Here is a 23704-nt window from a genome sequence, read left to right on the forward strand (position 1 = left end):
TGACCTTAGCTTCAGATCCATCTCAGCTGTCTGCAATCCATAATGATTTATGGCCTCTTTTCAGTATGGTCATCATTTACCTTTTACCTTCATTATAGGAAATGAAGTTATAACTTGATTGTATATGTATTTTCTTTGTTCATTTTTAAAAATATGATGGAAAACATTCTTAAAAAGTGAAGATATAGTAAGAAATAATACACAGGTAAATGGTAAAATATAGTCAAATTATGTATAAAACTTCACGTATGAATTTATATGAACCCCTAAATCATAGTTGCATATAGTAAAAGCTTGATATAAGGCAAAGAAATTATTATACATTAATCTTATTTTCTAACACCTGTAACAAAGAAATTTTACTCTGTTATAGTGTAGGATTTTGGGATTTTTCCCTCTTCTCTCCATATCCCATTTGCTCACAGTGAGGCATCAAATCAAAATTATTTTATAGCCATCTATTTAGAGTAAAAAGTCTATTTTACTACAGTATAAGGAACTTTAGATACATTCAGAATCCTGAATATGCCCTTATTAACTTAATAACTTTAGTTGTAGATATGGTTGCATCAATATCTAAATTGTCCTTAAATTAGTTTTATTTAAGTTTTTGGCAATTACATCATTGTGTATCTTGTTTTCTTATTCTAGATCTTTTGATATGATTAACAAAACTGAAAACTAGCTCATCTGTGGGGGGAAAAACACTCTGTCTTTAAATTGTCACAGTTAAAGCTTTCAAAAAATTAAAATAACCTTTTGGAAACCCTGTACAACAAATAAAATAAATAAGTTTCTTTACCTGTCATATTCTAGTCTTATTCATTAGGCAAATACTTCCTCACTGTTTTCTGTGTACTATTCGTAATACCAAGGAACTTGGTTGAAATTCAGAGACTAAAAGGCCTCATCCTCAAGGAATTCACTTTAGAGCTTAAGCTTTTTATCGCCAATCCTGGGGATACATTTTTAATTTTAATCAGGATTGGTTGTGCTAACTCCTGTCCTTTTATAAAAGACTTAATCTTTTATTTTCAAGCCATTTTTTAAATTCAGAGATCACCAGACACCCAGACACTCTAGACACTTGCTTTACTTCCCTTAATGACATGTTAATATATTATTTGGGAGTGGGACTTTATGGATTTTACGAAGAATCAAATATTAACTGACTGTTCAAAATAATAGTAAGAAAAGAGAACTAGATGACAGGAAACGTGAACCAGAACAATAGCTGGCTGGTAAGACAAAACTTCAATTGACTGTAGTCACTGAATTATCTGAAAATGCATTATCCTATTTCATTTATGGTAAGTCTTGCTTTGGGGCATTCTTTTTGACATTTAATAACTACTCTGCTCAACTAAGAACTGGAATTTAACTCTTGTTAATAGTGCTCACTGTTTCAACTTACTGCAATGTGTCATAGTCTGTATCCCATCAGGGAAACTTTCTTAAAAACAATATTTGAACACCTCTTTTCTTCTAATAAAAGTTCCAATTAAAAGGGAAAACTGTTGTTTCATATTTTTACATCAGCCAGAGAATTCATGTTGCGTGTTCCCCGCATGGAGTGAGCTTCAAGGAAGAATTGAACTAGGTGACAGCTCCTTCTATAATTAGAACTTCATAGTGTGGCTTTTATTATTTGCCTTAAACTCTTTTGAATTACATATCACACACACTTATTCAAATGTAAGTAACAATCTAAATGCCAAATATTTTTCAAAGCCCCAAGTAAATTTGTATTATTTTCTATTTAATAGTTACTCTACTGCCTTTCAGTGGTAGGAGTTCTGGAAAATTGAATTTAAATCCGTGAGGTGCTTAAGACCAGAAAATGAGCTTCACATCATTCTCTTTTTTATATTACAGAAGATATCAAAATCTTTGGAAAGCCCCTAAAATTTAAAGATAGGGTAGTTTAACCTTTTGTGAACTAGGGAAGAATACCATCCAAAAAACAGAGAAGATTGAACAGTAATAGAACTTTCCTACCATCTTAGCAGACTCTGTAAAAAAGGTAAAAATGGGGCTTCCCTGGTGGCGCAGTGGTTGAGAGTCCGCCTGCTGATGCAGGGGACACGGGTTTGTGCGCCGGTCTGGGAGGATCCCACGTGCCGCGGAACGGCTGGGCCCGTGAGCCATGGCCACTGAGCCTGCGCGTCTGGAGCCTGTGCTCCGCAGCGGGAGAGGCCACAACAGTCAGAGGCCCGTGTACCTCAAAAAAAAAAAAAAAAAGGTAAAAATGATACATTATATATGGAAGGAAAATTAATCCCAAATCTACCAGAGAATAAAAAGGAGTCTAAATAGAAGACCCAGAGTCCACATCTGGATCTCTAGCACTTTAAAGTAGAAAAAAATCCTTGCATGGAACCAGTTTCTTTTAATGAAGATATGATGCTAACTAGTTGTAGCAGGTGCTTTTAATTAGGACAAGGCCGTTTAAGGCAGATTTAGTGGCAGTAGCATGAAATGCTAATAGACAATTGAGAAAAAAACCTACAAAAGCAGATCTTAGGAGTCCAAAACTATTAGTAATCAATAACCACTCAATATAGGAACATAGGTTATAGCCCTGTAAACCCTGCAGTCACTGCCTTAAAATATGAAACAATAACTTGTTCAAACTGATGATCCGAGTCATCAAGAGTTAAATTATATTCATTGTATACTCAGAAAACCTGGAAGACATATTTTAGGAACGTTTCTATCAATTTTTTAAAATCTTTTGCAGCTAAGTAGAAAATCTCAGTAAGCTAAGCAATTTACTTCTATAGTCTGAATACTTATTGTGGGCCTGCTCTCTGCTAGGCATTGTGATGGAGACTGAGAAAGTAAAAATAAGTAGGATACTGACTCTGCTTTTAAGATACTCCCAGTCTTAATTTCACTTACGTGGACCTTTTTATGCTCTGATGATACCATATGTAATATTACTTAGTGATTTAGATTTTGCAGTGAATTGCTTGAGAACCCACCTTTCTGATATCAGGTATAGATTTGATAAAATTTTATTCTTTGTTACCACGTGTTTACTAAAAAGAATCAAATTCAGATACTTACCCAATAGTTAATTTCTAGTTCAGGATTTTTTCTTCTTTGTGAATGAAAATGGTTACATACCATCAGTTACATACATATTGTTAGATTTTCTTCCCCAGTAATAGTAACTATCTCACTGGGAATGTGATCTGTCCATCCTCTCTACAAAGTCAAATGACACTGAAACTTCCAATATTATCACTTGTAGTGATATGCAGTTGTTTGCAGTTGTTTGTCTTCATGCTTTCTAGTTAAATGCTAATTTAGAAATATAATGGAAATTATAGTTAGAACTATAGTTCTAATTAGCATTAGAAATGCTAATTTAGAAATATAATGGAATATAATGGAAATGTTGTACATGCTGTGCAATGTAGGATATCTTTAGAATAAAGTACAAATGCTTTCCTTTTCTATTGAATTAGTCTTAAGAGAAAATGGGTGAGAGTACCTAAAGAGAAAATACTAGTATATGATAGGATAGTTCATATTAGAACCTCTGGCAGTGTGAAAATACTCTTTAACTTTTTCCATATTAATATGCAAACATTTCACTATAATGTCTAACTAGTACTTTTTCAAGGGACTGTATATAACAAGGTGAATGCAGTGTTTTACCCCCAAAACTGTGAATATGCAGGAATATACTAATATAGTAGTAATTTCTTTAGGTGAGCAGTAAGAAAAAGTAAATACTTATTACCTTTTCACTTAATATTACTTAGACTAAGGAGAATGCCAAATAATTAGATTATTAACATGCTTAAGTACAGTTAATTTGATTTGTACTGTGTTTTTATACATTTGCATTTAAATTATTTGTAACCTACCTTTGGATATTGCTAGTGATTTTAAATGAGACATCTTTGCAGACAAATCCATTTGGCTTTTCTAAAAGTTACTTGAATTTTATTTGAAAAGCATGATGTATTATTATCTAATCCCTTTCCACCATGTGATTTATGTCTGTGACAAGAACCAAGCCTATAACAAAAAATATTTTGCCATATGATCCCTGTTTCTGTGCTGTAACAACATATTTGTAAGTAAAAGCATGTAGAAAAAGAGCATTGATGCCTTTTTCATATATATTTTGTACATAAAAATTATCTTTTTTATCATCTTCACAATAATACCCTTTCAATTTAAAAAAGCATTCTTTGCATATTTATATGTGATGTTAATCTTTTCTTCATATAACTGTTGATACCTATTTTGTTTAGATATAATGTTATAAGAAAATCTATATAAGTAACAGAATGATTTGTGTAAACAAACTACTTCCACCTAAGTTTAATATTCAAAGCATCTAAACTTATTAAAATGTGCAAAAGATCCATGGTAATGAGACATTTAATAAACCTGGAATTTATTTGTTTTCCTCTTTTCTTCCTTCTAGATGTTCAGTGTCCCCAGCATCAGTAGATTGCCAACTCCCTCTCCTTGCAGCACCCCAGCCAGCATTATGCTGGTGCTGTCATACCCGATTACTGCAGCAGAATGGAGTTTTTCTTTAGTTGTAAGGTAAGTTTACCTCCCCACTCATTTCACACACATAGATTCAGCTTTTCATTTTACAATATTGTGTAGTTTTATAAGTTTTTTAAAAGTTTCTTTTCTCTTATGGTTCCTTAGGTTATTAACCTATCACATTCAAAAACTTATAAAACTGCATAATATAATAAAGGACTTATCTTGTGGCCATAGACAAGATCCTTATTGTAGTAATCCCTATGAGGTTATAAAACCTTAGTGTTTGACAGTGGGGCATCTCATGGAAAGGGAGCTGGCAATCTGCAGCTGCTGTGGACATTGGCTGAGAAAGTATTGAAAGGTAAGCCTCAAATTTAGACCATATTGTATACCTTTGGTTCCGTGGTGTATGTTTGAATTCATACTTTATTTTATGTTACATTTCATAGTAAATTTATAAAAGAAAAATATATTACTCTCTTCAAAGTGACCTTCAGTAAATGTTTGAATTATTAAGTTCACATAACACATTGGGATTATTTTAGAAAAACAATTTTTGTCTGTGAAAATAGTGAGAATTCTAATACTAAAAATTGTGAGAATTCTAATACTAAAAATTGTTCATTTATCCCCATATTCACATACCTGTTTATAAAGGAAAGTCATCACTAAATTTATATATGTAAAGCTTATTAAATGTATTTTTTATTAGAGAAACAATTAGAACACTGTTCTACAAATAACCATTTACTTAATCTTTCTATCTACTTTCTTTGATTCTGTATTGATCAGTGCAGATAAAAACTGTAAGAGCCTTTCTGATTTTCATTATGTCCATATTCTCTCTTATGTGTTTGAAGATGGGGAACTTGCTGTTTTCCTTGTTTTTTTAATTCACTTTTAAACTTTAGATCACCATAGTTTTAAGTACTACTGTAATTAAACAAATGAAACAAAGTAAATTTTAGAGATTTTAATGTTTGCATTACAGAGGTACCTACATGTAAATATAGGAACTTACACAGTACAGTCTCTTTCTTCTTTAGGAATTGTCTGTGTGTAGCCCATGAGAGATGGCATTGTGTAGTGGAAGGAAAGTGGATTTTAGCATTTGGGAGATCTAGAATTCTAAAGTCTTCTTCCACCTACAAGTACTTCTCTGTTTACTTTAGACACTTTCCTTCTGTAAAATTATGTCCTCTGAGTTCCCTTTTAGCTTTAATAATTTCATCCTAGAAGAAACATGATAGTTTTTCCTTTATTTGTGTATATAAATAAAGTTGATCAGTCAGGAAAGCTATTGCTAATGATCTGATTTAAAGTTCAGGAAATATTTTGTTTGATTTTAAATAGATTTTTATATTAGATCCAAGTTAAGGCAAATTATTACCATTTGGCTAACTTCATTTAAAAATTCATAACTTCTCTACATTAGTTCCATTGTATACTGTGACACTCTGAGACCAGCACTAGGTAGAAAGGGACGTATTATTTTCTTTCCATTTGGATTGTATTGACCAAAGAAATAATAAATGAGAGAACCAGTATGAGTTTCTCTTTTACTGTCAAGTAATTAAAGTACCTTACTACCTCAAACACCAGCCCTGGAGCAGTGATTCTGAACTTTTTTAAACCTATGCCCCCTTTTGATAGATGACACACATACCCCATGGCAGGTATAGGGATGCCCTTTGTTGAGGTCATTGTATCCTTATATGTATCTTCTAGTCAAAACATTTTATCAGCCTTTATATAATTTGTGTTATGAAAATAATAAACTTTTTGTTTGTTTTTCAAACACAGAATGATTAGATAGGCATTTTCAAATATAAATGAGATATCATACCATCACTACCCCAAGTTGAGAATATGCAGTATAAAGAAGGAGAAGAAGGCCAAAAAACATACATAAAGTTGAAGGCCTTAGACATTTACAAACAGGTCAGTGGGTAAAACAGAGTTATATGGAAGTTAGGACTCTATTTTCTGATTGATTTATATGACCCCTCCTGTTCAGTAGTATATTTTCTGGGCATTGGATTAATTAAAATTTAGTAACCAAAATCAAAAGGTAAAATTTTCCTAATATTTTTAAAACTCTTTCCTATAAAAATTAATGTAATTTAGTTGAGACACAAACAGAGTTGATAAATGGCTTTAAGTAGTATCCAGTTACACAGTCTCCCCTTCCCGTGTTTCATCTGCCTAGTCCTAAAAGTCCCATAACACTGATAGTTCTGTAATCCCTACCCCATCACCACCACACTAATCCATACAGCCACCGTACTGCCCAGGTTAACTCTGCATCTGTAATTCTTCCCCATATAACTCCCAGTAAATAAGGAATTCAGCATGCCTGGCGCCCCCTAATCCTTTAATGCTTTTCCAGTCAGTTATACCATGAAGAGAATATTCTCCCCACCTTCATTCCTTACCTCTTTCTGCTCTCTTTAGCTTAGGAAAAGTTTATTTCCACTGTCACTATTTCATTTTTGAGCCAAATAGAAGTTGATATGTAGAAAAAAATAATGTTGATATGCCTTGTTAAAGGGAAAAATCTCCATCTACTATTTTCTATTTTTTATTGAAACAAAATCTTACCTCATTTTGAAAAGGATTTAGGGTAGCTGTTACCTGCCTTTTCATCTTCCTCAAATAGCTTTCCATAGATGGAAGTTATTTCTTGCTCACTTTTATTATTTATAATCTAATAGTTTTGTTTTCATGGGTTAGAATATGCACTTTATACTATCTCATAACATTTCTTTGAGAAAAATAAACTTTTTAGGTATAACTCATTGTTAGTTGGGTCCTTTTAGAATGCTTTTGACAAGAAGGAAAGTCTCTTCAGGTTAGTATATTATATGAAATAAAAGTTACTTTTCTTGAAATTTTTTCACAATACTATAATTTGTTATGCCACTGAGAAGACACAAAAATTAGTCAGTGAGCCTAGGTTCCATATTCATTATGAGCACATGCACATATAATCTCACCTCTTCCTACTCTTCTAATGAACAGTTTCCCTTCTGAAGTATAAAAAACTCAGTTAGAAATGTTTATTTTTATGTGCATAAACGTTGTGTTGGTTTAAAGCACAAAATTTTCAGGAGTAGGAAATGCACTGTTATACAAAATGAAAGTTTTGTATGTGTCTAAAATTTCCATGACAAAAGGAAAAGTTTTAGATATATATAAAGTTGGGAAATTTATGCACAGATTTTAGAATATGCTTTGCTCTAGGGAGTGGTTATTTTTCTGCCTTAATGTTTTACCTATATGCAAATTGACTTAGAGTTCCCGTGGGGTGAAATCTAATTTTATGCAGGTTAAATGTGATCTGTAATATATAGTTGTGCGCCTTTTGTTATAAAAGAAATAAAATGAGTGGACTATATGGTATGTAAATTATATCTCAAAGCTGTTACCAAGTAAAAAAGAAATACAACTTGGTTATATAACAGTAAGGGACTATAGTGATGGTGGTGGTGGTGATGTGGATAGCTGGTGTTCACTAACATTGTGGAGAAGGGGAGGTTGGCTACCTAAAGTTATACCTTCTGTAATCTTACTGTCCCTATGGTATTCAAATAATTTTATGGGCACTGATGAAATGTATCTTTACTAGAGGTTTTATAACCTGTGTCAGACTGAATTTATGTAATACAGTTTTTAAGAGGCAGTGATGTAATTAGTTCTAAAGAACTTGGACTTCACCAACAGGCAGATCTGGGTTCAAGTCAGAGAACCTTAAACAAGTCATTTAATCTCTCTGAGCCTTAGTTTCATCATTTGTTAAGTAAGACTAAAAATGCACACACTTTAGAGGGCTTTTATAACTGCTAGTATACGTGAACTCTCATGTTCACTGGATCTCTCTCTCCCTCCCTCCCTTCCTCCCTCCCTCCTTCTCTGTCTCTCTCTCTCTGCCTCTTTCTCTCCAAGTATGAATGAAATACTTAGGATAATACTTAGCAAATGGAGGGCATGTCAGAAATTAACCGTTAGTATAGCATGATAGTATTGAAAATGGTGACCAGTTGTTTACTTTTCTGTGCTGGAAACATTTTTAAATAAAATAATTGTAAAATTTCTAAAGGAAGTTTGTTAGGATGGCTTTTGAATAGGATAACAATTCAGGCTTTCTCTCTTTTTTTCCCCACTGTTGTGGAAAAATTACAGAAACTTTACAGAAGTGAGCAATGTCATTTACATAGTTATATAAATGTTTGTATCTTTATATGTGTTTTAGCGATTTATAAAAGTGTTTATAATTGACCCAATTAAAAACTTTAAAAAAAAATTTTATCTCCTGGTTTAATTAAATGGGTTTTAGATTTCTCCTGTAGAATTGAGAATCTTTAAAGTATATCGAAGAAGATTTATTACAGGATATTTTCCTCCTTGCTGCAACCTTCTGAAGAAGAGATATGTACTTATTTGATGGGTATTGGCATTTTGTTTTGTTTTTTACTCAGAAAATAAGTCTTGGCGTTTACTTTTGGATTCAGTCTAAGGAATTTACTTTCAAAATTGTGTTTTTTAGGGCAAATGGTATCATCGGAGGCAAGCTGTAAAAGAATTGCATAGCACATTGATACGTCTTTTAAATGAATTGCTGCCATGGGAACCAAAGTTAATGAAAGCTTTTCAAAGGAACAGGTAAATCAAGCTTTATTATCTTTTTTAAGGCTCTTACTTTATGATTATGGAAGGTGTCCTGGTATCATTTAGTATGGTTTTCCATTGATTTGTAATTCAGATAGTTTTGAGTACCTACTGGGTACAAGGTACCTCCTAAGCCCTGACAAAGTACTGTTGATTAAACAAAACTCTTTACTGTGTGGTTTTTTCTCCCCCAGTTTTTTTTCATTGTGGTAAAATGCACACATAAAATTTACCATCTTAACTAGTTTTAAGTATACTGTTCAGTAATATTAAATACGTTGATGATGTTGTGTCACTGTTACCCCATCCATCTCCAGAACTTCATCTTGTGAAACTGAAACGCTATACCTGTTAAATGATAACTCCCTATTCCCCCCTTCCCCCCATCCCGTGGCAACCACCATTCTACTTTCTGTATCTATGATTTTGACTAAGTACCTCATATAGTACAAAATATTTGTCTTTCTGTGACTGGCTTTATTTCACTTAGCATAATGTTCTCAGGGTTCATCCATATTGCAGCATATGTCAGAAGTTACTTCCTTTTAAAGGCTGAATAATATTGCATTTTATGCATATACCACATTGTACTTATCCATTCATCTGTAATGGGCATTTGGGAGGCTTTTCATATTTTAGCTATTATGAATAATGCTGCTATGAACATGGGTGTACAAATATCCAAGACCCTGCTTTCAAATTTTGGGGTGTATACCTAGAAGAGGAATATGGTAATTCTGTCTTTAATTTTTTGAGGAACTACCATACTGTTTTCTACAGTGACTGTACAATGTTACATTCCCACCAACAGTTACAAGAGTTCCAGCTTCTCCACATCCTCACCAACATTTGCTATTTTCTTTTTTTTTAATTGCCATCCTAATGAATATGAGGTGGTATATCATTGTAGTTTGGATTTGCATTTCCCTAATGATTAGTGAGATTGAGTGTTTTTTCATGTGCTTATGGCAATTTATATATCTTTGGAGAAATGTTTAGAGATTTTTTTGATTATTGATTCAATTTCCTTACTAGTTATAAATCTATTCAGACAGACAAACTCAAATGTCAGATGGTGATAAGTGCTGTGAAGAAAAATGAAGCAGGTTAAGGGGAATAAGAAATGCTTAGTTTGGATGGGATAATGATTGGTCATTTACCAGGGTGTTGGAGAACGCTTCTCTGATGAGTTGCTGTTTGAAAAGAGACCTGAAGGAAATAGGGGAGAGAGCCAAGTGGATATCTAAGAGAAAAGAAGATGTAGAAGCCCTAAGGTTAAAAGCATGATTGACATTTATAGGAAATGCAAAGGGGCAAGAATAACCAGAGCTGAGTGAGTGAGGAGGAAAGTGGTAAGAGTCAAGAGTCAGAGAAGTATAGGGAAAGGTAGCCTACGTGTTTAAGGATTTTGGCTTTTGCTCTGAGATGAGAAGCCATTGAAGAGCTTTAAACAGAGGAAGTACATGATCTGACTTATGTTTTAAAGCACTTGCTCTGCCTGTTCTGTTGAGATAGTGTAGTGTGGGATGATGATAAAGGCAGGGAAGTCAGTTACACTATAGTAGTATTCCAGGCAAAAAATGATAGTGGCTTGGACCATGATAGTAGCCATGCAGACGGCAGGGAGTGCTTGGATTCTGGATAGATCTTGAAAGTAGGACTAGTAGAATTTCCTTAAGGCTTGCATATGGAGTGTCAGAAAAAATGAGGAGAAAAAGATGGTGCCTAATATTTTTTATCTAAACAACTGGAATAATGCAATTGCCATTAGCTGAGATAGGGGAAACAAAGAAGTAGTTTTGGGGAGGGGGTGGATTCAGGAGTTTGGATTTCAACATGTTAAGTTTGATATGCCTTTCAGATGTCTAATTGGAGTTACTGAGTAGGCAGTTTAGCATATTAGTCCCAGTTAAAGGGAGTAAGCCAGGCTGGAGGTATAAATTTGGGGGTTGTCAGGATATAGATTATATTTAAGCTGTGAGATGGTAGAAATCACCTAGTATATGAGCATAGATAAGAGAGACTGAACCCTGGGACATTCCAACAGTTAGAGTTGATGGAGATGGCAGGACTCAGCAGAAATGACTGAGAAGGAGTATTCAGCAAGGTAGGAGCATAACCAAGAGTGGTGTCTTAGAAACCAGGTAAAGAAGATGTTTTAAAAAGGAGGCTGCTCATGATGGATTGAGGAAGATGAGGACGAGAATTCATTGTTAAATTTGGCAATATCATTGATGACCTTGAGTAGCTGTGTTGATAGAGATGTGGGTAAAAGTCTAAGGAGTCTGTTCAAGAGAATTAGGGGTGAGGAACTGGAGTTTTTCTATAAAAGTAGAGCAGAGAAATAGGGCAGTACCTGGAAGGACAAGTTGGAGTCAAGTTGGGTCATTTGTTTTTATTAATGGGAGAAATAACATGTTTGTATACTGGTGGAAATGATTGAATAGAGGGGCACAAATGGACTCAGACAATGGAAGGGATGTTTGGTTGAGTGAGATTCTTGACTAGGTGAGAGAAGATGCATAAGTTGGAAGGGTTAGTTAGCCTAGACAGGAAGATGGAGAATATGAGTACAGATGAAGGTCTTAAGTTGCAGACGGGGTGTGAGCATATGAGAGTTCTTGTCTGATTGCTTCCATTTTCCCTGAAATAAGGAGCAAAGTCATTAGCTGAGTTGAGAAGAAGACTGAGAAGGGAGGAACTTTATACTACCCCCATATAGATATTACTAAAATGAAATTAATTTTACAGCTATCCTTTGGTAACCCACTCTAGTATCTTACAGCCCTCATCTGCTCTATAAAACCCTTAAGCAATAATTGAAAGATAAATAAATTGAGAGTAATTATTAACTAACATTTGTTGAATATTTATGTGCCACACAAACTATGAAGTAAGTGCTATTATTATCCTCATTGTACAAATAAGTAAACTGATGCTTAGAAAGTTTAAGGAACTTGCCCAAAGTCTTACAACTGTTAAGTGACAGAGGTGAGATTTAAACTCCAATATGCACACATAGGAATTTTTTTTTTTTGATGTGGACCATATTCAAAGTCTTTATTGAATTTGTTACAACATTGCTTGTGTTTTATGTTTTGACCTTTTGGCCACGAGGCATGTGGGATCCTAGCTCCCTGACCAGGGATCGAACCCACACCCCCTGCATTGGAAGGCGAAGTCCTAACCACTGGACCACCAGGGAAGTCCCACACAGATAGGAATTTGTAGCAAAAGTAAATTGGAGAATGTATGTTCAGATTTTTTTTAAACAAACAAAAATAAACAAAAGGTAAAAGTAAAATAGAGAAACTCAGTTGAAAGCAAATGAATAATAAAGGATCTCTAAAATATCATGTAATCATTTGGAAATGTTTCTATCTCTCTTAGTGTTATAGAAACATAGGTATTATGTTTTTATGTGAAAAGGATCTCTGAAAGATCACTTTTCAGCTTTGTTTCCCTATGCTTAATTTAAAAAAATAATTTCTAGTGAGACCCAAAGGTTTAGGTATGATTGCTGTCAGGATTAAATGATGGATTGTTTTTGTGTTACTCTTTGTATAACAGTCAAAAATAATACACACTGTTTCTTAGAACTTTTTGATTAACTCTTTTAAATGACCTTTTAAACTATATTATGATCAGCAGTTTTAAGACTATCTCAAATCTATTTCTATCAGTGCAGCTAGAAAAAAAATTACCTTTTTCGCATTTAATAGGTCTAACAGCAGCCTTTAGAAAGACAAATAGGTATATGTTCGAACACTTTATTCTGAAATTGCACATATATTTTTTTAAGTTTCTTATGCCTACACCCTGTGTTTTGTCTTCTTGAACAATAGTCATTGGCATCTTAGACACACTTGGTTAAAACATAGGTTTAGTGACTTAATTGAAAATAGTAAAATATAGCTTAAAATGTTAGAAGGTACTTTAGCTTCCAAGAGTTCAATACGTATGTATTGTTTGTTGTGTCGAATATTTTTCTTCAGGAGTCGCCTAAAGAAAGACTATGATGATTTCAGAAGACAGCCTGATCACGATAAATTTACTGGAGAACTGTGGACTGCTGAAGAAGGTGAAGGAGATCCTGGAAAAGAATCTCCAAAAGTAGAACTCAGTAGCAAGTCTATAGACACCACAGAACCTCTAGATATCCTGGAGAAGGATCATTTTGATTCAGGTAGGCATTCAAACTTTCTTTAAATCAACACTAAAAGCACAAAGAGAAATTTTAGTATCTTTTGTGGAGATAAAGGATAATCTGGTTAATGAAGTTCATTGATTGGGGAAATCTTTTATGTTTGAATGTGTACTAATGTCTTATTAAAGGTTCTTTGGAGTCATTATTACTGTTCTAGGAGTTTCTGGAGTCAGTGCCCGACTCCAAACTGTAGGCATGTTATTGCTCATTACAGACCACACATCACTGATATGCAGTCCCTTTGAAATAGGTTTAGCCTCTTCTTTTTATTATTATTAATTTTGAAGCACTATTTCTGATGTTTGCTTTAAATGGAACTTGTCAAGTCCCTGATAATTGTGAAGATTTTTTTTTTTTTATGAGGAATGATCAAGGTTGATGGCCTAATAAGACCAGAGTGGACACCTCATTCTTATAAGGAGGCTGGATTAGATGATCTGTAATTCATTTCAGTTTATCAGATTATTTTATTCTATAAATCTAGTTAAATAACTTTCTTTAGTTATCTAAGAGGTATAAAAATTTTTGGTTAGAAATGTATTAACCTATTGTTTTCCATGTCTGGTGAATTGAAAAAGAGTAACTTCTCATCAACCCAGTTTGATCAGATACGAACATAAATTTTTTACTGTAGGAATAATTAAACACCAGAAAAAGCTGGACGTTTTTTATTCCATAGAGTCTCTCTCTAAAAATAGAAAATATGGAGAACCATCTCTCTTTGATACGAAGGTTTCCCTATCTAGAAGGAGAGCACTAGACTGGATTCCTTTCCAAATCTAAATTCTGAGTCCTAATTGCTGGCTTGAGTGTCTCTTTAAAAGATGTAAACTTTCCTTTTACACTTGTATTGGCAGCAGAATTTGATCAAAAATAATTTCCTTATTAATAATATGTTGTTCTTGGGAATGGTTACAATGTCAGGATTACCATGTCAAAGGTCACCTTACCTTAATTTCCATCAGTGGTACTGAGACTTTTGAATCGCCCTACAGGTTTCTTAATAAATTGCTTGTTCAAAGATTGACTTTCTTTTTTATAATTGGTCTTACCATTGCTATTCAGTTGCTGTTTTATATAAACAAAATGCTTGTTTTATAATTTTCAGATGATATGAAATTGTCAGAAATAGATTTACCTATGGCCAGAAGCAAGTTGCTGAAAAAAGAATTGCCTTCTAAAGATGTACCTAAGACACTGCCTAAAACACTTAAACGGCAGTCCAAACAAACTAATTATCTGGATGATAGCACAAAAGAGCTTTCCCCAAGGAAGAAAGCAAAGTTAAGCACAAATGAGACAACAGTTGAGACTGTAGAAGGTGATATGCAAATTGACTGTTTGAATGAATCAAAGCATACAGAGCCACTGTTTCCAGAGTCATTTGCCTCATTGGATTCAACACCAGTGTCTACTCTCCAGAAAGGGACCAAACCTATTCAGGCCTTGCTTGCAAAGAATATTGGGAACAAAGTGACCTTAACAAATCAACTGCCCCCTTCCACAGGTAGAAGTGCTCCTGCTGTGGAAAAGCCAGTTATATCTCCTCCAGAAGCAAGCCCCATAAAGCCAGCATTGACCTGCCACACCAGTACAAAAGGTCCTTTACAGATGGTATACAAAATGCCCTGTGGCCAGTGGTTGCCCATAGATCTTCATAACAGCTCTGTAAAGATTCAGATGCAACCTATGCTGGATCCTAAAACAGGAGAAAAAATCATGCAGCAGGTTCTCATTCTGCCTAAGAATTTTGTAATTCAGCACAAGGAAGGGAAAGCAATTGCAAAAGAAATACCACCACTTCAACAAAAAGGTACAGAACGACATGGTTCATCTTTCCCACAGACAGCAAATGTAAACTCTTCTTTAGCATCAGTTCTTGTCAACCCAACAGGAACTGTTTCTACCCAACTACCTAATACAGCTTTCAACAAGACAGTTACACCTTTGTCAAATGTGAGTAATGCTAGACCACAGCCTTTGACACCTGTAACCTCCATAAGTAATTTATTAACACCACCAGTTAAGACTAGCCAGAGTGAGCCAGGAAAAGTCAAGAATGCAGTTTCAGCAGCCGCATTCCCCCAGCCCATTGCTTCACCCACCATTTCCTCAACAGTTCAGCCTCAGTTATCGGCAACAACACTAAATGGATCTACAAATCCCGGTAGTTCCCTCAACTGTTTTGCACAACAAACTGCTGATTCTTCTGAAGCAAAGCAAGAACTGAAAACTGTATGCATAAGAGATTCACAGTCAATTCTTGTTAGGACACGAGGTGGGAACACTGGAGTTGTAAAAGTACAGACCAATCCAGATCAAAATTCATCCAATAGTTTATCTTCAAGTTCAGTTTTTACTTTTGCTCCTCAGCTTCAGGCATTTCTAGTGCCAAAATCAGCAACTTCATCATCCTCTGCTTTTTCGCCAGTAGCTGGAACAACTGCTACATCTAGTCTCCCACCTTTTGGCCAAGCACCTACTTCTGTTTCCATTCCAGCTGGCTTTAATCCATCCACGGGGAAAAATCTTAAATTTACATTAAGCCAACCTTCCTGCAGTAGTAATTTGGGGCACATGATAGATAAAACTTCACACATGCCCTCCTCTCCCTTAAAGTCTTCTGTTTCTTCTAGCACTCTCCTACCATCAACAGCAAATAGTTCAGTAAGCGTAATTAGCATATCAACAGGAAATTTTGGACAAACCAGTGCAAATGCTATTCATACACCAGCTAAACAGCAACAAGTAGATGATGTCACAAAAAGTTACCCTGTTACAAGATCAGAAGCAACAGCAGCAGCAAATGAAGATACGGTCAGTGGGACTCCAGTTCAGAAACTTATGCTGGTGTCAGCTCCATCTATTCTTTCTTCTGGCAGTGGAACTGCAATTAATGTGGCACCTGCACCAACATCTGCAGGTGTTTCTGCCCAGAAATTAGTTTTTATTAATGCTGCAATTCCCAGTGGCACTTCAACCCCAACTATTGTGGCAGAACCATTAAAACAAACTCTTCCTCCTCCCTTGAGTAAAACATATGTTAAGGCTCCAGAGCAGCCCCAGATAGTACTAATTCCATCTACAGTGGGAGCACCAATAAAAATAAATTCGTCACCAACTGTGTCTCAGATAAAAGATGTGAAAATTGGGCTAAACATAGGCCAAGCAATTGTAAATACTTCAGGCAGTGTGCCAGCTATGCCGTCAATTAACCTATTGCAAAATGTAACCCCAAAAGGAGAAGAAAAGAGTACCAAGGGCTACGTTTTGCCGCTGTCAACAAGTGGTAATTCAATTCCAGTAAGCTCAAATTTTGTGAGTCAAAATATTACTCCTGTTAATGAATCAGTGGTTTCTGCTTCAAGAACAGTAAACATGTTTTCAGTAACAGGAGCAAATGTATCTTTGGGTTCTCTTTCAGTGACCTCAACCTCTGCCTCAGTTGGGACACGACCTCCTGTTTTAGTCAGTGGAAATGATACCTCTTCAAGAATTATGCCTATTTTGTCAAATAGACTTTGCACGTCAAATCTCGGAAACACTGTGGCTATATCAACTGTGAAAACAGGACATCTTGCATCATCTGTTCTGATTTCAAATACACAACCAACAGTGTCTCCTAAATGTCTGACATCAGCTTTGCAAATCCCTGTTACAGTTGCCTTGCCTACATCTGTGACTGTATCCCCTAAAATAATCAACACAGTTCCACAAGCCGCAACAGTACCAGGAGCCACACGTTCTGTATCTCTTTCTAAAAGACAATCTCGGACTTCCGTCCAGTTTCAGTCACCAGGGGTTTCAACTACAGTGCCAACAAGCATAAACACAAATAAACCTCAAACTGAATTTCCATCCCTTTCACCGAATCCAGGTAAAATAATTAACATTTCCAATTTTGCTTCTCTGCCAAACCAGCAACTGTCCCCTGCTTTCGTAAAATCAACCCCCAGTTACAGTTCTGCTCCAGCTGGCACTGCCGTTCACACTGGTGCAGCACCATCAAATGTAACTAGTGTGGCAGGGGGCCAGTTCAGTGAGCCTTGTATTCAGCAAAAAATAGTCATCAATACCAGTACACCTTTGGCACCTGGCACACAAATCATGATTAACGGAACCCGCTTTATTGTTCCACCACAAGGTCTTGGAGCTGGCAGCCATGTTCTCCTTATATCCACTAATCCAAAATACGGACCTCCCTTAGTTCTTAACAGTGGCCAAGGCATTCAGCCTACACCGGTAGATAACCTGGCCCAGAAGATCACGCTAGCATCAAATAATTCTTTAAGTGGGCAACCTGTGAAACATTCTCTAAGAAGCTCTACAAAAATTGTAAACTCTCTTGGGAATGCAAGTTCTCTACCCACAGTACATGCAGCACCACAGATCATAAACCCAGCTGCTGAAGTTTCTGTACCACCTCCTGCACCAACAGTGTCATTGACTTCAGTAATTAAGTCTCCTCCAGCTACTCTTTTGGCTAAGACATCTTTGGTTTCTGCCATTTGCTCTAGTAATCCTTCACTGCCGAGTAGCACTTCAGTATTTCATTTGGATACATCAGTCAAAAAATTGTTGGTCAGCCCAGAAGGAGCCATTTTGAATACCATAAATACTCCATCATCTAAGGTTTCTTCACTCTCTTCATCACTCTCTCAAATTGTTGTATCTGCCAGTCGAAATCCTGCCTCTGTCTTCCCTGCTTTTCAGTCATCTGGCTTAGAGAAGCCTGACACAGCTGCATCTTGAATTTAGACTAAACGAGCCAGTTTTTAAATAATGGGGCATTGTTTTGACTCCCATAAAAATTTTAACTTTATTATACTGTTGAAAACATACATAGTGTGTGTGTGTGTGTGTATGTGTGTTTTAATGTATCTTTTCATTAGCTTGCAACAAGGCTTTGTTTTTCTTGGGGAGGGAAAAATCTGTTCCATTTCACTCATTGATATGAGTATGTTTTCAAAGGTTATTTGTTTAAAATAGACAGGACTTACCTGTCTATATAACATGAATTGAACAAAGTCAAATTTGACTAGTTTGGAGTAAGCTAGGCTTTTGCACACTTGCATTGACATGTTTCTTCTTGAATTTGGACTGTTGCAGCGTGGCTCTACAATATGGTATTCTGTGTCTTTAGTGGAATCTTATTTTTGTTTCTGTAAGAAAATATATATATATATATTTATGCATTGTGAAAATGCAGTCCATTGTGTAAAATTGTACATATTCCTAAATCCTTAACAACCTGTACTAAACTATATGTACAAAGAACTATGCTGTCTTATTTATGTTTTGTTTACATAATGTATAGTTTTTTAAGTATTTTAGTAATTTTGGACCAGTGAACTGTTAGCATCAATGCAGAAGAATCTGCATGTAATAAACTGAGTTGCTGTATTTCCTTGTTTGAATACCATTTTTAAAGTGCGTTCTTGTTCCATTGAAAGACTACATGATAGAAGATGAGGACAGATCTTTACAAAAATGAATTTAGGCTAGGAAATTTGAATTAATAATAGCATTTGCACAAGGCTTTAGAATTTACAGACTTTACTTCCACGTATCTCATTTGACTTTCACAGTACTCTTGAGAGCTTAAATGATGTGCCCTGGGTCACTCAGCTAGTTGGTGGTATAGCCAGTATTTGAACCTAATGCTTAAAATCATTTCTGCATAACTTTACATTACTTCTGCTTTAAAATTTCACTCTGGATTTCATTGTTTTAACTTTTTTCTCTTAATCCACCACCAGATTCTACATTGATCAAAATAAGTAATCTTAAAGGCCAGTGTGTTTGGTCTGTGTTTATACATCCCAAATATGTTTTTTTAACTTTTTATTTTTAAATAATTTTAGATTTACAGGAAGTTGCAATGATAGTACAGAGAGGCTTGGGGTACCCTTCACCTAGTTTCCCCCGATACATTTATTTTTACATTGAGGGGTTGGTTCATAGTTGACTGATTTTCCAAAATGATTTTTTTTGTTTGTTTAGAATGACAAATGAATGTGAACACTTTCAATTATTTATAAGTACTCTCTTTTTGTGTGTATTTTTCAGTTACAGAGCAGTTACTTAAATTCCATTGTAAAGCAATGTTTATATGGACCAGCTTATTCTTGGGGTTCAACTTTATGGTATTTCAGAATTTGCCTCATTTTAAATAAAAGGTAGATTTTATACTTACTTGATGTTTATATCCATTACCTTTTTTGGGATACTGATTGTAAACTCATCCACATCCCATTTATAATGATATTATTAAACCTGATCACATGGAGTTGTAGTCTAGGGTTGAAGAGTAGGCCTAAAGACTTCTTTTGAAACTACATTGAAATTTATTAGTTGAAGAGGGCAGTGAGGGTATTCCTGGGAAGTTGCTAAAGGCTCTCAAAAGCCTAGATTTATACTCTAAGACAGTACCTTTGCTGATCATGTCTATGCTTCACTCTGTAGTCACCTTCCCCCTTTCCTTGTCAGTTTAGAAACCTTGGATTTCAGGGGGAAGTGGGTGATGTTTGAAGTACATTGCATTGTACATACACGGTGCACAATAAATGAATGTATTTACCTACTCAACTTTTTAAAACAAAACAACCTAAAACTATTCATCTTTTGCCTGAAAAGAATTCTCTACACCACTTCCAGAAACGAATTTACCGAATTACTTATGACACACTTTATTCCCAGTGAAGGCCCCTCACTTATTAACCACTAATTCTTTTCTGACTCCTAAATCAGAATCCTAATATGACTTTCAAAGCTCTGTGTGATCTGGTGAACCTTAAAGTCCCTGCTCCCCGTTTAGGCTTTTAGAGCCTAAAAGGCTCTTCAGTCTGTTCCTGCTTACCTCTCCAGCTTCATTTCAATTGACTCTCCCCCTTGCTTTCTGTACTCAAGCTTTCTTTTAGTTCCTAGAAAGTTCAAGACCTCAAGGTCTTCCCAGATGTTCCCTTTAACTTAATGTTTCATTTCAGGTTCTCATTACATATTACATAACTCCCGCTCCTTACCCCAGCCAGCATCATGCTATTGCAGTCACTCAGAGATTGAGGTCATAGTGTGAGAAATGCATAGTACTCCTTCACAACTGTAATAAAATGATCTGTATGCAATTATTTAATGCCTGTCATTTTTTAAAAGAGAGAGACCTTGTCAGTCATCTTCATCATTGTCACCCTAGCAACTGGCACATAGTAGATATTCAATATGTATTTGTTGAATGAGTGAGGAATCTAATTAGCTTCTTATATTATTTAAGGTCTAGTTTCCTTTTAAAAAAAAGAATGCCCCGTTTTTACTAGAAATTTGACTAAATTAATGGATTTATATAATCAAAAAGTCAAATTCCTTTTCCTTTGCCTCCAGTTTGGAAGGTCATGTGGATTTCTGGGATCTTGGCCAAAGAGTACAAAGTCAAATTCCTCAGTTCTTTGTGTTCAGTGTTTTTAAGTATTCTTAAAGGTCATCTATTAAAGCATTCATGTAAAGGAAGAAAAGTCACCACAATGCTACCTGGAAGACTTCATGGTCCTGGAAGGGTGTTTCTACCCTTAGTATAGAATTAGTAGGCCATTTGGATGTCAGTATTCAATATCATTTTAAATGCTAAGATAAAACATGCTGAAATAACATACCTCCTTCTCATGTGTTAGCTCTTTTCTCTCATTCCGTATGATTTTTCCTACCAAAAAAACTTTCCTTTGTGATTTTATATATATATATATATATATATATATTAAATACTAAGTGGCTGCTTAGATTCCTGCTTTCATTCCAAGATTCCAATTTTATTGATATATTTAATAAGTAATTGACATCAATAGTTTTATGATCAAAGCAGCGATGGCTATAATATACACTAAGATAAATGGAAATGTTTGTTTGGTCTACTATATCATTGACTTAGAATGAATTTAGAAATACTTAATATTAAAAGCTTGAGAAGATGGCAGGATCTGAAAGTGATCTAAGAAATTTGATGGGGAGTCTAGTTATTCAAAGTTATACTGTACTGTAACATAGAGATGATACATAACTCACTTTAAGTTCTTTCCAGAGGTTGTATTGCCAACACCTGAACCCGAAGCCTCATTGTCACTATAATGCTGTCATCTGCCCCAGGTATTTTTCTTCATTTGTTCAAAAAGCACTTACTATGCACACCATGGTGCTTGATGCTTGCTTGTTTATTAACAAGAAAGCTGAAGGGCATGGCATGGTTCAGGTTCTTATAGTTTAACTTGGAGACAAACTGTGAAAAAAATCTACAGTTTTTTGGTTCTACAGAACCAAAATTGTGTGTTCTTATGTATGTAATCTTTAATATCATTCTTAATGTAGTTATCAACATGAACTCAAAAGCATAATTATCAACATAAAATCAGAGAGTTGTATAAATTCATTCTACACATTTATTGAGAACCATATAGTACAAAAGATGTTGTAGGAACAGCATAGATAAGTAAGATCCCTTCCCGGTCCTCAACACAAAAATCAAAAGAATATAACAAGCTAAAAGTAAATGTCAGAGGAATAAAGAACTAAGAGTTTAGTAGGGAGGTGCCAGAGGTTTCAAACACAAGGTGGCGTTTGTGATGGGACAAAGTATGTTTAGAACCAAGCCTGCAGAGACTCAGTCTCACAATATCACAAGGAAGTTAACAATACTCTATTGTATATTTGGAAGTTGCTAAGAGAGTAGATCTTAAAAGTTCTTATCACAAGAAGAAAAAATTGTAACTCTGTGTGGTGAATGTTAACTTACTGTGGTTATATGTCAATTGTACCTCAAGTTCTTAAAAAAGAGAAGCACAAGGAACATATAAGGAACAGAGCAACTGGGTTTGAATAGAATATTATGGGTTAAGAGGACTGGAAGCAAAAGTGACATTCACATGTAAGGTGAAGATTATTAAAGTACCACCCAGGATTACCATTCAGGATTGCTATGAGAACTAGATAAGGTAATGCCTGCCACATAGTAAATGTTAATAAATAGTAGCTGCGATCATTCACCTGACTAGAGACAGGGAGGCCAATTGATTACTCGGTGAGTTGAGCAGGTGATGTGAAGACCTGTCACCTGGCAGTAATGGTAGCAACAGAGAGGTTAAGGGGGGAAAAAAGATGGACACTATTTAGATTGGAAAGGATAGAGAAAGGGGATTTTTAAAGGGAAAGCTTTTTGACTATAAAATTTAGAAACATTTAAGCAACAAAATATCATGAACAAAGTGTTATCTCCCCTAAATTAATCTATGAGTTTAGTGCTAAACTAATGAAAATACTAATAGGTTCATTTGGGGGTGATGTTTTTTTCAATTTTGTTTGGGGTTTTGTTTTTGGTGGGGTTCTTGTTTTGGGGTTTTTTTGTTTTGTTTTTTAAAAAAAGAATTTATTTGCAACTGCAAAGGGGAAAGATGGTTCTCATAGCAATCTTTTAGCACCTGGAATGTTGGAACATTCTGTTGGTTCATCCACTATGAGCATATTGGTGGAAAACCATATGAAAATACAAACTTCTGAAGAAGTATCAGTTTTTTTTTAATTTTACTTTATTTTTTTGTACAGCAGTTTCTTATTAGTCATCCATTTTATACATATTAGTGTATACATGTCTATCCCAATCTCCCAATTCATCCCACCCCCCTCCCCCCACCCCGCCTTCCCCCCTTGGTGTCCATACATTTGTTCTCTACATCTGTGTCTCTATTTCTGCCCTGCAAACCGGTTCATCTGTACCATTTTTCTAGGTTCCACGTATATGCGTTAATATATGATATTTATTTTTCTCTTTCTGACTGACTTCACTCTGTATGACAGTCTCTGGGTCCATCCACATCTCTACAAATGACCCAATTGTGTTCCTTTTTATGGCTGAGTAATATTCCATTGTATATATGTACCACATCTTTATCCATTCGTCTGTCAATGGGCATTTAGGTGGCTTCCATGACCTGACTGTTGTAAATAGTGCTGCAATGAACATTGGGGTGCATGTGTCTTTTTGAATTATGGTTTTCTCTGGGTGTATGCCCAGTAGTGGGATTGCTGGGGCATATAGTAATTCTATTTTTAGTTTTTTAAGGAACGTCCATAGTGTCCTCCACAGTGGCTGTATCAATTTACATTTGGTGGGGTTCTTGTTTTATATCACTTTTTAAATCAAAATTTATTGAGATAAGTAGTTTTTTTTTTTTTACAGATTTCTTCTGACAGTTCATAGCGTATATAAATGGTCTTTATTGATTTAAATGTCTCTCCCTGATCATATAAAAATTCAATTATGGGTTAAAT

At 35.1% G+C, this 23704-nt stretch overlaps 1 protein-coding gene across 1 annotated transcript in view; it reads left to right on the top strand.

Moving 5' to 3' along the window:
• Positions 1–21128, top strand: part of BRD10 (bromodomain containing 10) — a gene marked incomplete at its 5' end in the record, with an annotated part of 106340 nt that extends 85212 nt beyond the window's left edge. Inside the window, 3 exons of the mRNA XM_022573673.3 lie at positions 9068–9183; positions 13185–13375; positions 14505–21128. Coding sequence (XP_022429381.2) covers positions 9068–9183; positions 13185–13375; positions 14505–18148 — 3951 coding nt within the window. The remainder of the gene's footprint in view (positions 1–9067; positions 9184–13184; positions 13376–14504) is intronic.
• Between the last annotated feature and the right edge of the window lie 2576 nt (positions 21129–23704).

The sequence above is a fragment of the Delphinapterus leucas genome, chromosome 6 (assembly GCF_059928025.1).
Source record: "Delphinapterus leucas isolate spDelLeu-1000000601 "Yukka" chromosome 6, BTC_Dleu_Yukka2, whole genome shotgun sequence".
Taxonomy (NCBI): Eukaryota; Metazoa; Chordata; class Mammalia; order Artiodactyla; family Monodontidae; genus Delphinapterus; species Delphinapterus leucas.